General features: G+C 39.2%; 1 protein-coding gene across 1 annotated transcript in view; it reads right to left on the minus strand.

Annotated features, from left to right (window-relative positions):
- Nucleotides 1–1,066: 1,066 nt before the first annotated feature.
- The window catches only part of Dscam3 (Down syndrome cell adhesion molecule 3), a 109,663-nt gene continuing 94,664 nt past the window's right edge, over nt 1,067–16,065 (minus strand). The window contains exons 14-38 of the mRNA XM_089696855.1: nt 15,785–15,920; nt 14,711–14,830; nt 14,245–14,421; nt 13,806–13,950; nt 13,520–13,668; nt 12,977–13,193; nt 12,566–12,711; nt 12,124–12,289; nt 11,694–11,842; nt 11,338–11,484; nt 10,840–10,992; nt 10,472–10,601; nt 9,968–10,143; nt 9,492–9,671; nt 7,030–7,215; nt 6,048–6,236; nt 5,694–5,839; nt 5,260–5,401; nt 4,664–4,820; nt 4,228–4,379; nt 3,842–3,982; nt 3,413–3,577; nt 3,033–3,087; nt 2,335–2,409; nt 1,067–2,196 (exon numbers count right to left, since the gene is read on the minus strand). Of these exons, the coding sequence (XP_089552981.1) occupies nt 2,145–2,196; nt 2,335–2,409; nt 3,033–3,087; nt 3,413–3,577; nt 3,842–3,982; nt 4,228–4,379; nt 4,664–4,820; nt 5,260–5,401; nt 5,694–5,839; nt 6,048–6,236; nt 7,030–7,215; nt 9,492–9,671; nt 9,968–10,143; nt 10,472–10,601; nt 10,840–10,992; nt 11,338–11,484; nt 11,694–11,842; nt 12,124–12,289; nt 12,566–12,711; nt 12,977–13,193; nt 13,520–13,668; nt 13,806–13,950; nt 14,245–14,421; nt 14,711–14,830; nt 15,785–15,920 (3,651 nt within the window). The 3' untranslated portion in view covers nt 1,067–2,144. The remainder of the gene's footprint in view (nt 2,197–2,334; nt 2,410–3,032; nt 3,088–3,412; nt 3,578–3,841; nt 3,983–4,227; nt 4,380–4,663; nt 4,821–5,259; nt 5,402–5,693; nt 5,840–6,047; nt 6,237–7,029; nt 7,216–9,491; nt 9,672–9,967; nt 10,144–10,471; nt 10,602–10,839; nt 10,993–11,337; nt 11,485–11,693; nt 11,843–12,123; nt 12,290–12,565; nt 12,712–12,976; nt 13,194–13,519; nt 13,669–13,805; nt 13,951–14,244; nt 14,422–14,710; nt 14,831–15,784; nt 15,921–16,065) is intronic.

Genomic DNA, 16,065 nt, shown 5'->3' on the forward strand with positions numbered 1-16,065 from the left:
CATAACAAGGAACCCTAACATGAAGAGACTATTTTCGTCCGGACGAGGGCCACAAGGGTCACGGTTCATCTGGGTCAAGTTTACTCTAGGCTCGCGTTTCATACTCAAATGCTGCATTTTAACGAAATAAACATATTTCATTTTCATAAATTTTTGTATTTTGTATGGTATATAAAATTTTAAGTAAGAAAAATTTTAAATGCTTTATTTTAATTATTACGTTGAGCAAATAAATTTCGTTTCATGTCTGAAATAGAAATCAATGCCTTCTGAATTTTTTGCTATTTATTGCTTGAACATTCAAAAGCAACTAGGCAGTTATCATAAATTTTAATACGAATATTTTTAGATTAGTTAGATGTTTTCTATGTCGTTTATTTATAAATTTAATAATTTAATTAAAATTATGGGTTTCCCATTGATCCTTGCTTTAAGGTCATCAAATGACATAGAATTGTAGTCACACAGCAAACACCTATCATTTCCTACTATTTACAAGTTATAAATCTACCGTCACATTTAACAGCATTAAAATAAATCACAATAATGTTAACAACTTATCCTACTATGCCAATGGGGTGTCTCAATTTTAATCACGATTTAAGCAAGTTAATTCGCCTATCTCATATTATAATAATTAAAAATAACGCACTTTTAAAATTAAACATTTCCTGTATTAGTTAACTACATCTTGAATTTTAGTACCTTTATTTAGTAGCGTGAAGACATACAGACGCAGTATGCTATTTTACACTTCCCATACTTATTTTTCACTTCCCATTCGTCATACTATATTCTAACATCCTTGCGAAAGCGAGTTATAGATGTTCACACAAATGTAACTTTAGTTACGGAATGTTCTCTACAATTTGCAAAGCATTTTTGAAAGTTAGTACAGATGAGATTCATGGTAACTTTTGGCACATTATGTAATGTTCGTGTAATTTACAAGTACCTATACCAGTTTTAAAATGGAAATTATTATAATTTTCTTGCCATATACTATCCTAAGCAATATAAAACGGTTTTCAATGGCCTTAATTTTTTACTGGTTTATAAATATTTAAAGTCACCCGAAGGGATATATTTTTTTTTCATTATATAATCAGCAAAATATAAGTTTTCAGTTATATTATTTAAGTTTTGAACTACGAAAGTCATGCTCTATATTTTAAACGTTAAACTTTAAAGTAATTAATTCCGTTCATCTCTTTTCATTTAATTTCTTAGAAAAAGTACCTACATTCTATAAAAGTTGAGGAGGAAAATACGCTGCAGGAGAGAAGTATAAAAGTTCTTAGTAAACTTGAACATAATTATATTTTGTTCATAATAGGTAATAACAATAAGTTATTCATGCTAAAATCAGTCGCGCTCTTAAGCAAATAAAACGTGTAGAAATGTGTTTTGGAAGGGTATTTTGTTCTATCGTTTCTCGAACTTGGAATTTAAATGTTAAAAACTAATAGGTATACAAAATAAGTACATAAAAGAGAGCACACTATACACATAATAAAGGTCGAAATTATTTGTGATTTTTGATAGTATAATTAATATCTACTGAAATAAAACATAATAATATGTAGGTAGCTACCTACCTATACATCAAAAAGAGGATCATGCTGAAAATCATTTTCTATAATAACGATGAGTTCCGTTACACTTTTCTGATCCTTATGAACTTCTATTAGCGTTGAATGAAAACTGAGAAAACAAATCATCTCTCCAATAATAATTTATATACGATAAAGTTATCAGATTAAAAATAGTAGTTTCTTCCATTCTTAGATTCTTTGTTCCCATTACTTTCCAAAGCGTTCAAGTCTCAGAAATATAAACAGAATCCAATGCCGTTAGAGTCTAAGCTTTATTTGAAGATGCTTATAAAATAACCATCAAATTGGCAAGCAAGAACAGACGGAAAACTTAGATTGACTATCAAGAATTCAAGCTATGACCATTATTGGTATTCAATATATTTTCTTAACATATTTTTTGTGGCAGAGATGAGGCCTATTTTTACATGTACACCACCCCTAAATCGCAATAACATGCCATTTTAGTCCCTATCATCCTATACATTAGAACTAAGATTGACGAGCTCCCTAAACATGTATAAAAACTATATATTGGACTGTGGAATGTTACACGTGTATCGTACATTCCCGCCTTTCTTGTTCCTTTCGCTGTTGGTATCTGAAATTAATAGATATTAGTTCAATTTTATAATATTTGTTCAAGTTTTTGAAAAGAAACGAGAGGGAAAAAAGACAGCTCTCTTTTCCCAACATAATTTACACAATAAACACTTTTTAAAACTCGTATCTTACTTACTTATCTATCAATGAAGATATATCAGGGGGTATTGGGGCGAAGCACCCCGAGAGCTCGCTCCCGGCCGGGCCTCCGCTGACGGACAAGAAACACTAGTCACATTAATGTAGTGTTAAAACCATTCTTTACCACTTATACAAATACATTCAGGGATATAAGCTGTATGGATAAACATAAAATAGACAAATTGTTACAAATGAGGGTAGTTAGAAATTATTGAGCAATTATAAAGCTGTGCGTGAATTACACGTCTTTTTGTGTTTTGAGGCTTACATTAAAGCTGTTTTGGTCATTTAAGATGGAAAAGGCACAGGATACAGGACCTGTAGGCGTCGTATTGAAAAATGATAAGATGGCAGTGTGATATGAACGGACAATAATTTCTGACTCTACAACTTCAAAATATGTAAATGGTAAATAATTATTATTGTAAATTAAAATCTGGGTTGTTCGAAAATTGGTGCTGTGATAAGACATTTCAAGTTAGATTTTCTGTTTTCTTCTTGTGTATGGATGTAATTGATATCTAGCAGTTTGGCATATTGATCTCCACGTTGACTTGTTGTGTGGAGCATAGAAGTGATGGGAGAATGCGGTGTATATTAGGTTTAATTGCAGGGTATGGGGTGTAAGGTGCGGGGTGTGGGGTGTGGTTGTGCGGGTGCGGTGTGCGGGTGTCGGGGAGGTACCTGGTCTACCTGCTGGCGGTGCGCCGCCCGCTGCCGTACGCGCTGCCGCCGCCCGAGCCTGAACCTGTTCATCATTATTGGGCTTGGTATACTTTGTAATTTAAGGTGTAACGTTTCTCAAAAGTAACAATAAGATTGACTTTTACGAATGCTTAAGAACGGGTACTTAATATTATAGAAGTTTTCTGAACTGAATAATACTAGATTCATAACGCAGATTAATAATTATAAATTCAGTTCATAAAACAATTGTATGTTGCAAGGAAAATCTAATTAGCTTTACACATTGTCATTTTTCTTATTTCTAATAGGCTTTTATCATCTACACCTTTGTCCATCATTTGTAAGTCCCCACAACGCTGCCTTAATAAATTGTCCTACCGCCTTACCCTTAGTGGTGGTGTTGGCGGCGCTGTCACTGTAGTCGTCCGAGTCGGAGCGCTCGCGCCAGGCGGGCGGCGCGGGCGGTGCGGGCGCGAGGGGCGCGGGCGCGGCCGGCGCGCGCAGCCGGTGCCGCGCCTCCACTGTACTGCACTTCGACAGGCTCGACTCGTCTGTTATACACGAAGATTATACATATCATCTTTGTGTACTGAGTAAAAAGCGCCATGATAAGTTCAGTACTCAAACACACACATAAAATAGTGTGGGTAAGTAAAGTATTTTATAGCAGTGTACAGTGTGTGTGTGTGTGTGTGTGTGTGCAATATTCTGTGTGTTTTACTTTGCTATGTGAAGTGTACAGTATGCAATGAACAATCTGTACTCAGTGTACCTACAGGATATATTATTGTATTCCGTGTGCGTTGCTAGCTCACCGTATCGATAGTGATCACAAGCACGACGGCGGCGGTGCGGCGCGGGCGCGTCATCGTCGCGGCGCGCGAGCGTGCGGAACTGCAGCGAGTGTGCCGCCGCGCCGCCAAACGTTGCGTACGGACTGATCTCATACAGCTCCGCTAGTATACACATTCATAGTATTATAACATTACAGCACGAAATCAAAATCAATATACCGAATGAAAGGTGAATAAAGTATTGTTTCTTGTTATCATTCTGCGAAAGTTAAACATGATGGAAAATTCGTTGTGTGAAATAAAAACAGAATGCAGTTTTATTCAGGTAAAATTACAGGATTCCTAGTATAATAGTATTATATTATCTGTGGTGAATCATTAAAAGATAAGAAAAGATTTTTTATTACCTGATGAGTCATCATTGGACTTCTCGTTGCCATTGATAGACGACGATGAATATAGTTTCTGTCCCTCTCTAAGCTTTTCTCTTTCAGCCTCATTGCTTTCGCTGAGCTTCCTGTTGTCCCTTAGGTAATGGTCATTTGAGAAACAGAAAAATCTGTGAATGAGAATCGTGCGTAACTTTTATATAAAAGTACTTAGTTAGAATAATTTTAAAATATTATGCAAGTTGAAATATTTCATGGATACGCTATTTTTATATTCAGTAGGTACAGGTCTGTAGGTACTAGTAGGTCTACTGGTTTAGAAGTAGATTTAGAATTTTAGCTCAGGGATTCATTAAAGATCTACGAAGTGTGTACGTGTGCGGTGTATTTCAGAGGTTTGTCTTTGTATAACGCCTGGCAGTATAGGTGTATGTGTGTGTGTGTGTGCACTCACTTGCGCTTAGCATGCAGCAAGCAGAGCAGCGCAGCGAGCGCGGCGGCGAGCAGCGCGGCGGCGGCGGCGCACGACACGAGCACGGCGCGCACGCCGCCCGTGCGCGCGCTGCCCGCCGCGCTGCCCGGCTCCGCGCGACGCAGCGACGGAATGCGACCTGTACACACAAATACGATAGTTGTTTATGTAATTACATAATAATTTTATGCTAGAGTAGCTAGCTACTAGTTATTTTTCTGTGGCTAGAGGTATCTTAATTACTACGTTTACAACATTAATGATGTTACTGAGTATGATACGAAATCAGTCGTAGGTATACTAATGAAATATAATTTGAAAGTTAATAAAAGTGGATAATAAATTGTGTTTGTTCCAGAATTTCAAGAATATAAACGAACTTACGTAGTAAAAATTGTACCAAAATCCTTATAGGTATTTTGAATGTAAATGTTTTTTTTATACCGTGTTAAATTAATTCTTCTAATGTATCGATATTCTTACAAGCACATTAAAAGTTAATATTTTGACACCAACTTAAGGAATACATCTTATTCATCTATTTTTGGTTATTACTTGATGATATTAATATCACATACCGCCAGCAAGCGTGTGCGTATCTGCGAGGAGGGTGACGCGCTCGGCGCCGGCGTCGCTCCACGCCTCCACCATGAGCTCGTACCACGTTCCCGGCGCTAGCTCGCCCAGCACGTGGTTCGCGCCCGTCAGCGTCTCGCCCACCTACAATATTAATTTGTTCAATTTAGGTTATTTAATTTTTCAGTATCCACATATTTTTTTTATTAGGTACAGCGGGATATCCATTGAGTTGCCAAATGAGGCCAAAATCAATTTATTTACAAATCAACAGGAAAGCTGCTGCTGCTGCTTTCACTAACAAGCTAGTTTATATTATGTAACATCACACTACATGCAATATCAGTCAAGCTAGATGCGCTTATATTAGTCGTCGAAAAAGCAGGAATAAAAAAAATTGTATGCTAAAATAGCTACGTTGATAGAGATTAGAGACCTTGATCCAATGCTCATCCCCCGCACGGCGGTAAGCGAGGCGGAAGCCAAGAATGGGGCAGCCGGCGTCGCGCCACGCGTACAGGTTCACTTTGATCGCTGTCGCGTTCATGTGCACGTGCTCCTCCGGCTTCGGTGGCTTGGGACCTGGCGCATACAATAAATATCTTGATCATCGCTATAGTGGTCGGTTGTCGAGATTCGTGGTCGTAGTCATAGGCATTAGGCACAGCCATCGTTGTAGTCTCGGTCATAGATACTAGTTCATTTACGGCCACGGCCGAACACATATCTGACTGAAATAAATATGAAAATGTTTGTAAAAATTAATTAAAACGTAAGAAAAAAAACGTACGTCCTCCTCTAGTTGTAGCAGTGAGAACCTCACTCGGGGGACCTAACGAGATTTTGTTTTGCGCTTGAATCTTTGCGTTGTACGAGGTGCCGCATTTCAACATGTCCATCGTGTATGACGTCAGCTCGGGCGATAGTTCCACGCTGTGCCATTCTTGTTCTGATGCTTGTTTGTAATGAAGGACGTAACCTGAAATGATTTACAAAAAATAAATGTTAAAAATTTGTAAAGAAAATACTATTGGATCTGCTTTTGTCGGTTTAAAATGGTACACACTTACTAATATTATAAACTAGCTTCCGCCCGCGACTCCGTCCGCGCGGATGTCGGTCTTTGCGTGGATGGTTTATTTCTCCAATAACTCTGACAATGGCATCTTATAAATATCTATTGGACCCAAATACGGCTAGGCCTATAATAATACGCAACGTGTGTTCGCGGTTCTACAGAACAACGTCTATGGATAAAACCATGGACTAATAGAATCTAAAGATAAAACTGAAAAATTAAGATTAATTTTTTTTCTACGTATTTTTACAGGATAAAAAGTATCCTATTTTACGCCCAGGATAATAAGGTATAATTATACCAAGTTTCATCGAAATCGAACCGTTAGTTTTCACGTGATGTCTTCACATACAGACAGATAGACAGACAGACAGACAGACAAAAATTTTTTTAATCACATATTTGGGTTTGGTATCGATCCAGTAACACCCCCTACTATTTATTTTTTCAATATTTTCAATGTACAGAATTGACCCTTCTACAGATTTATTATATGTATAGATGTGAAAGTGTGTTTGTTTATTTTTTGAAGTGAAACTTCTTTAGACGCGTTAAGAGTAATATTTCATGGCAATACCGTCACCTCATGGCGTGAGCGGACTATTATGGTATCTTTGAACTTGCCAAAGAAGTTTCACTTCTAACACGTGTGCACGCACACGCTCTTTTTTGTTTGTCTTTCTTCTTTTCTCACCGAGCACGGGCGAGTCGGCGGGTGGCAGGCGCCACAGCAGGCGCACGCTGGACGCGGTGGTGTACTGCAGCGACAGCGCGGGCGCGCCGGGCGGGCCCAGCGCCCACACCACGTACACTATCGAGTCCTCGCCGATGCTGTTGTGCGCTGTGCACGTGAAGTTGCCCGATGACTGCTCGTTTACTTCTGCAAGTCACATGGTACGGATACAGAAATAGAGCAGAGAGAGAAAATTGTCCTGTTAGGTTTTCAAATCTATACTTATATTATAAAGCTGAAGAGTTTGTTTGTTTGAATGCGCTAATCTCAAAAATTACTGATCTGACTTGAAATTTTTCTTTCGGTGTTAGCTATAGCATATCGAGGAAGGCTATAGGCTATACAGGGTGTAATCGTTAAGTGTGCACAGGCGATTTTTCCGTAAGTATTACAGATAACAAAAAACTTTAAACTGATATCGAAAGTACTTAACCTAATGAGTAAAATGGCCGTAATAAATTTTTAAAAATGAATCGAGAAATATCAAAAAAATTATCTTTAAACCCTCCCATACATTAAGTATGAAATATGAATATCCCATATACATTTAATACCTATGAAAGATTTTAGCTTTCTTTTTCTTTTTTGGATTTCTGCTTTAATTACTTCGCAAATTTCCACGCTTTTTCCGGACATTTTCACGCATTTTCCGGATATTTTCCGGGGATTTTCCGAGCATTTTCCGGGCATTTTCCACGCTTTTTTCGGACATTTTCACGCATTTTCCGGATATTTTCCAGATATTTTCCAGGCATTACCCAGGCATATTCCAGGGATTTTCCAGGCATTTTCCACGCTTTTTCCGGACATTTCCACGCATTTTCCGGATATTTTCCAGACATTTTCCAGACATTTCCCTGGCATTTTCCGGTTATTTTCCGGGATTTTCCCAGGCATTTTCCGGGAATTTCCCAGGCATTTTCCGGGCATTTTCCAAGCATTTCCCGGGGATTTTCCGGACATTTCCCTGGCATTTTCCGGGGATTTTCCACGCATTTCCCAGGCATTTTCCGGGGATTTTCCAGGCATTTACCGGATATTTTCCGGACATTTTCACGCATTTTCCGGACATTTTCACGCATTTACCGGATATTTTCCGGACATTTTCACGCATTTTCCGGATATTTTCCAGGGATTTTCCACGGTTTTTCCGGAATTTTCCAGGCATTTTCCGGATATATTCAGGACATTTTCACGCATTTTCCGGACATTTTCACGCATTTATCGGATGTTTTCCGGACATTTTCACGCATTTTCCGGATATTTTCCAGGCATTTTCCAGTTTTTCGGAAATTTCCACGCATTTACCGGATATTTTCCGGACACTTTCACGCATTTTCCGGATATTTTCCAGGCATTTTCCACAGTTTTTCCGGAAATTTCCACGCATTTTCCGGATGTTTCCCAGACATTTTCCGGACATTTCCCTGGCATTTTCCGGAGATTTTCCACGCATTTCCCAGACATTTTCCGGACATTTCTCAGGCATTTTCCAGGCATTTTCCGGACATTTCACGCATTTTCCGGATATTTTCCAGGCATTTTCCAGGGATTTTCCAGGCATTTTCTACAGTTTTTCCGGTAATTTCCACGCATTTTCCGGATATTTTTCAGACATTTCTCAGGCATTTTCCGGGATTTTCCCAGGGATTTTCCGAGCATTTTAATGTATGGGAGGTTTAAAGATAATTTTTAGGGTTCCGTACCTCAAAAGGAATAAACGGAACCCTTATAGGATCACTAATTTGTTGTCCGTCTGTCAAGACCCTTTTTCTCAGGAACGCGTGGAGGTATGAAGCTGAAATTTATATGAATTACTCAAGTCTACTGTCCCTTGAAGCTGTGAAAAAATCAAACTTCTAAGCCAACGCAATCAAAAGATACAGCCGTTTATGCCGCAAATTTTCGAAACTTGCAAGGGAATCAAAACCTACAGGGTGCTTCCCGTGAACTCAGAATCTTGAAATTTGGTACGAAGCAACGTCTTATAGCATAGATAAAGGAAACATTACGAAAACCATAAATTTTTAGTTACATCACATAATATATTTTTTTTAATAATTTTAAACTTATTTGTACGGAACCCTCGGTGCGCGAATCCAACTCGAACTTGGCCGGTTTTTTTTTGTTATTTCTCGATTTATTTTTAAAAATTTATTACCGCCATTTTACTCATTAGGTTAAGTACTTTCGATATCAGTTTAAAGTTTTATGTTATCTGTAATACTTACGGAAAAATCGCCTGTGCACACTTAACGATTACACCCTGTATATCATCACGCTAAGAACAACAGGAGCAGAGTAACGCGGGTGAAACCGCGAAGCGCAGCTAGTTAAAAGTAGATATACTGATCTAAGTTAAAAAAAAACATCACTCAAAACAAAGACCTCACTTCAGTCATAGAACTAACCCGACAACTTACCGCGTATATGTAGGTGTCCCTTGCGCGTGACCTGGTAGAAGTGGTGGTGCGTGACGGGGTCGAGGCGGTGCGCCCAGCGCGAGCGCGGTGCGGGCGCGCCCACGCACGAGCACGCCAGCAGCGCGCCCTCGCCCACGCGCACCGCGCGCACCCCGCCGAACGATGCTATACGCGCTGGTACTGCATTGTTAAGAATAAAAAAAAACCTATTAACCATGTAAATAAACATGCCTCAATCTTGATTACGATCGGTCCATGAAATATTTTTTCTGTTTCTAGGAAAGAATATACATTAAAATTTTTTCAAAATATGTATTTTCCATGCAGTGCAAAACAAGTAAAAATGTTGAATTGCCATCAGCTTTTTTCCACAAGGAAGGCCGCTCTTTTTGAAGGAAATTACTGTGTATATCAAATAATAACATAATATTTAATGCCTAAACTATTCGATCAGACAGGATATTATGCAATCTTACTCCTAGCACTGGGTCCCTGTCCCACGACGAGCGTGGACTCCCCCTCCCCCGAGCCGGTGGTGGCGGACACCCAGAACTCGTACAGCTGGTTCTCCATCAGGTTGCGCACCTGGAACAGCAGCTCCAGCTCAGGGCTCTTCTCCGCAGCCACTGTGAAACTCGAGTGCTTTCCCAACCTGGATAATATGCACAAAACGTGTTAATAAAAACGTACCTGTCATAATTATATGGTGAAAAACCTTATATAAGAAAAATAGCTAAAGTCAAGTGAGCAACGATACCTTCAAGATGATTTTAAATTTGATATTACAATTGGAAAATTTTATAAAGCCTAGCACTGTATGTGCCAGATAAGTTGATACCCAGCGTAATTTTCTTGAAAAATTTAAAACACTTCCGATTAGCTTTCCAAATGTGTCAAATAAATTTTCATTAACTTGTGCGTGAAACGTATCGAAAAAGATGTCATAATATATTTCCATAACCAAGAATTATTGTAATTACCTGCCAGCTTCTCGATAGTAGACAGTGTAGTGTGAAATAATGCCGTTTGGATGGAGAGGTGGTAACCAGCTCACCAGGACCGAGTCACTGGAGTACGCGAGAGCTTTGATCTTTTCTGGAGCCGATGGAACTGTAACGATTAAACAATATTTACAGAGGTATGAATAGATATTAGAAAATATGTTTATAAATCACATTCACCATATACTCACTACTGGATTTAATACTTTTGCCAGTAGCTAGCTACTTTAAGTCATTTACTGAATATTTATTAATTTATCTTATATATAATAAAATACTTTATTTTGAAAAATTTTAAAGTGGTATGATTGCTATATTTCCTCCTTACCAAACTACTGCAAACTCACCATCTTCCTCAGTCATGCAGTACACAGGCGGGCTTCTCTTCCCATCTCCCGCACTGGTGAAGGCGAGCACTTGCACCGAGTAGTTGGTGTACTTGTGCAGCGTGTGCAGGTACGTGTCTGTTGTTGTTACCCGCTTGATTTCCGCCACATCCGCTGGAATTATGATCAATATTAAATGAGAAATTAATAAATGATAAATGTATCACAAATATAGCAATAATTTCTAAATCAGGAGTTTAGTTGAGAATTAGATTAATTAAGAATTAATTCTAATCGATCCATTATTTTCAAATATGCAACAGTTTTGATGTGTTTGTTGTGTAATCATTTTGTCCATGTGCTGTGAACGTAATAAGTGTATTATGCTGTCTACATCAGCATTCACCGACTCACCGTTGTTAGTTTTGGCTTTAGTGTATAGTCCTAGTCGTGTGTAGTGTATGTGACCAGAAGTATTCTAAGTAGATTTATTCAGTAGTGTGTGTTGTATTCACTCACCATGGTTACTAGTGAGCGGCGCGTAGATGACCTTGTACCCCTGTATGATGCCGCCGCGCAGTGCGGGTGGAGGCGCGCCCCACGACACCTTCGCGCTTGAGGACGACAGCGCAGAGCATGTCACGCGGGATGGAGCTGCCTCGGGTACTATACGACAGTATACATTATTACGATGGCATATTGTTTCGTAATATAGGCGTTGCAGTTGGGCTGTTGTTGATGTAGAAAATGCATGTTTGTAGAAATTTTACAGATATTTTTTACTGTTAATGCTGTGACAAATAAAAATAACTGGTGCATCACACAATAAGAATTTGTTTCTATTTAATGTGTCTAACAGATTGGTATTTAAATACCTCCTTCAAGTGTGGTAGCAGTAACGGGTGCAGATGCGGGTCCGGCAGCGACGCCATTGAACGCGCGCACGCGCACCTCGTACCGCGTGAACTTCTTTAGCGACGACAGACTTAGCTCCGTCGCCGACCACCCGTTTACTGTTAGCGTTCTGTAAAAATTTGATAACATTTGAATTAATTTATGATAATATGAAAAGTATCGAACGGACAGTGTGGAAAGTATAGAAACGAAGCATAATGTAATAAATAAACGATTATCAATATAATAGTAATAGTTAGTGATTATAAATGACTAGCTTTCTGCACATTACTTGCGTAGTTTTAAAGATTTAAGGACGGACAGCATCAGCGACTGTTTTATACTATGTAGTGATACTATGAAGTGGTTTGAACACAGTTTGTTCCTATTTGTCAGTAATGTGTCACTCACCTCGTAGCGTTCCCGTGCATCCCGTCCACCGCGAGCTCTGTGCACGCGACCGAGTACCCGAGCAGGTCGCCGTGCCACGCGTCCCGCGGCGGCGCGCGCCACGACACGTGCAGCTCGCCCGGACCCGCCGCGCTCACCTGCACCGCGCTCGGCGCTTCCGACGGTGCTACATAACGTATAATATGTAATATACAGTATATAAGTGAGAGATAAGACGTTTCGATATATAACACTACGCACTTATATGACATTGTTTTATCTAGAATTAAGTAATGCTAGAAATTTAATGTTAGTTAAAACAAGTACAGACTGGCAGTAGCAACAAATATTTAATATACCTACTGTTTGTTATCCTATATTTTCTCAGCAGATCATTGATAACATTATAACTATATAATATACAGCCGACTATTGATTAGGTAGGTAAGGTAAGATAACTTACCTTCTTCTTGTGTCTTTACCACAACGGGTTCAGTGTAAGCGCTTCGGTCAATCTGGTTAATGGCAGCGATCCGTATCATGTATGCCGTATGAGGCCTTAACCCGCTGAGTAGAGCTTCGTAGTGGATGTCTCCCTTTTTAGTTAGCCTGAAAAACAAAATATCTGTTAAGTTTATTTTATTTCAGAACTCCGAATAAGCTACTTTAATTTAAATTTCTTATAATCATAAAGTTGATCAAGTCCATCCAGTACCAAATTAAACTAAAACAACAACATACAAGAGATGTGGATAAACCAGTGACGTCACGAACATGTACCCCACGCCACAGTGGCCCGCCGACAATCGGTATATACACGATATACGGGTGGAACTGGCCCTACAGGCGAGTATTAAAACAACACAACACTTACACGAGGTGCGGATGGTCCGGGCCGTGCACGGACACGTTGAGCGTGTCGGCCGCGTCCCAGTGGTCCGCCCGCAGCGCGCCCGCGGCCGACAGTGCGGCGCGCTGCACGGCGTACGCGGCCAGCGGCGAGTTGCCGTCGAAGCCCTGGCTCCAGGACAGCCGCACCGCGCGGGACTGGATCTCCGTGACGGAAAGCGATTGAGGACGCTCTGGCTTCTCTGTACAGGCGACATATTATCATAATTAGAGGTCAAATGAAATGAATGAGAGCCGCGTGAATTCAACAAACGCAACTACGTGCGTGAGTGCGTTAAAAATCCGCACGATGATGCAAACCTGAACACTTGCAATTACGTACGTAGGTGCGTTAACATGCAGCATGATGGGTGACGTCTTGACTTCGACAAACAATTAAATAAAGTCATTGATATTTCTTCTATTCTAAGTCATCACATTCATTGAGAAATAACTTAACAACATAATTTAAAGTATCAAGTTAAACGAGCAATATTACATGTATATGTATTTGTAAATACATATATACCTTGGACGGATAAGTAGATATAATGGTCGCTGTGTCCGAACGCGTTGACGGCCTGACACTTGTACACGCCCGAGTCAGTCCGCTCCGTGCGGCTGATGTACAGCTGTGAGCGCAGACCGCTGTCCGTCTTCGCTTCTGATATACTTATTCTGTAACATAGTGATTTTATTTTTGAATATTAAGAAGAAAACATATACTTGAAATTTTTTTTATCATTTTTATGGATATGTTTAGATAAAGTTCAATTGTTTCAATTGCTCATTTTCACAACAAAACACTTACTAACCTATAAGTAGACAAATCAAGCGGCCGCACCGCTCTCGACCAAGTGAGTCGCAGCGGCGCGTCCCCGCGCGCCTCGCACGCGAGCGTCGCCGCTGCGTCGCGACGCGCCGATACGTTGTGCGATGTCACCTCAAACCGCGCAGGCTCTGCGTACATAGCACGCAACGACGTTTGTGTGTGCGATACTTTAATTATACATCTGTATGTATAATTAAAGTATTGTACACACAAACGTATGTACATCTGATTTTAGTTATAGAGCCAAAAAAAATGCGCCCTATGAATGTTTAGTTTCATAATTTATGATGTACATATGCTTAACAATAAGACAAATATTTTTTGCATATTATAAAGCTTATAATTTGCTCTATCTATTTTTTGATCTATTTAACAAGTAAACAAATTTGAAAATCTATAAAGTTTAGACATCAGAAACTCACCATTAACAGAAAGGAAGATATTTTTAGACAGCGGAGTTCCAACCCCATTTTCAGCCCTGCACATGTAGTAGCCCTCATCGTAGGGCAGAGCGGACTCTATCCACAGAGTGCCGTTCGTGAGGAACTGGAAGCGACCTCCCAGGTTCACTAATGGGATGTAGTCGGATGATGATCCAGCTGAAAACATTTTAATTGCATTTTAACATAAAAATATGAAAAAAATCTTGAATTCGTCGAAATTCAAATAACGATAAAATATTATAAAGTACGACGATACCATGAAGTATGTTAATATGCATAGATATAACATAATTATTTTACAGCGTTACTTATTTTTATTAGTCTCCATCTGTAAACTAAAAACGATGCTCCAGCGCAGTGTATGTGGCAAAAAGATCAAGTTTCGATTCATCAGAGTTAGAAAACCAGTTCCAAATAAGATTTATTTATATGCATAGTTTCTTACCTCTTTGCTTCAACCAAGTAACCTGTGGGTTAGGCGAGCCAGTGGTCTCACAGTGCATGGCCACGGGCTCGCCGGCCAGCACTGCTTCGTCCTTTGGTTCCGTCACCCACTTTGGTGATACTGCAGCATGCGAGAAATTGAAGGTGTTAAAGGCAAGACTTTCAAATATTGATGGAATATATTTTGCTGTTAGGTAAAAAGGTCTAAAACATTTTGATGAAATAATAGATACAAACTGATTATAAAGTTGGTTGTGAATCCAATAGTTGTTGACAAAGTATATGCCATAAAATTCTACTATATTCTTACCTTTCCTAGCAGCTTTTCCCTACATAAAAGATTACGAAGAAAATGTTTCGGTTATGTATGTAAATTATGAACTACTATGATTATTTATAATTCATAAAAATGATTGAACATAATATGGTAAGTATATGAAAATGGGTGTATCCCTCTTTTTTGTAGACAAAAATTTGCTAAGGTACGAACTCCATTATTAAGATCAATAATGATTTTATTAAATTTGAAAACTTAAAAGATTTTACAGGCCCTTCCTTAATCTTCCGTAAAAATTAAAACTTATTTTTTATCAAAATTACTATTTAAAAACGAAGTTATTTACCATTTCCTTCTAGCAATCTGTAATCCAAAGATGTGCAAAACAAAAACAAAACAACTTAGTCTAAATAAAGTGATCATTTTTATTGCATTTGTTGTGATCTATAAGAGTACCCGTAAGAGTATTTCGGGCTGTAAATTGGCATGTAACGACCCAATGTTTCAGACAAATTTACAGTTCTGTCCACCAGAAAAAATAAAATTACTGCCATTTGTCATCACTATCTCTTCTATCATGCTCTTCAAATTCCTGACACAAGCAAATGTCCAGAAAAAGCTAAGTAAATTTCCAAAGTTCAAAACAACTAACCCGAAAATCAGCAATTCAAAATGGCAGCATCAATTATTCTGACGGACCAGCCCGGACTGTCGACATCTCTATATCATCAGTGCATAAGCGTGACGGTGTTGGCGTGCGGGATGGGTCTAGGTGCAGTGCCGGTGCAGTGCGAGTACCTTTGACGACCAGCTCTGCGGTATAGTTAACTTTGGCCGCGCTGTTGGACGCGACACAAGTGTACGCGCCGCTGTGCCGAGCGGACACTTCTTTGAATACAAGATTGCTGAAAAAATCCGCGCCTCGCTCTTCCACCTATATCAGTAAACACGCTCAACGTTTGTCCAAATGTGTCGCCGGCAGGATCATTCACTTTTATGAAATTGGACATACTAGGTACGTAATAAATTTATATTTTGTTACATATGAGTGCAAAATACTTTGCTCGGTTATGAATATA

Source organism: Colias philodice, chromosome 6, assembly GCF_061535455.1.
Source record: "Colias philodice isolate Cphi_HAF_F1 chromosome 6, ilColPhil1 Martin Lab GWU primary, whole genome shotgun sequence".
NCBI lineage: Eukaryota > Metazoa > Arthropoda > Insecta > Lepidoptera > Pieridae > Colias > Colias philodice.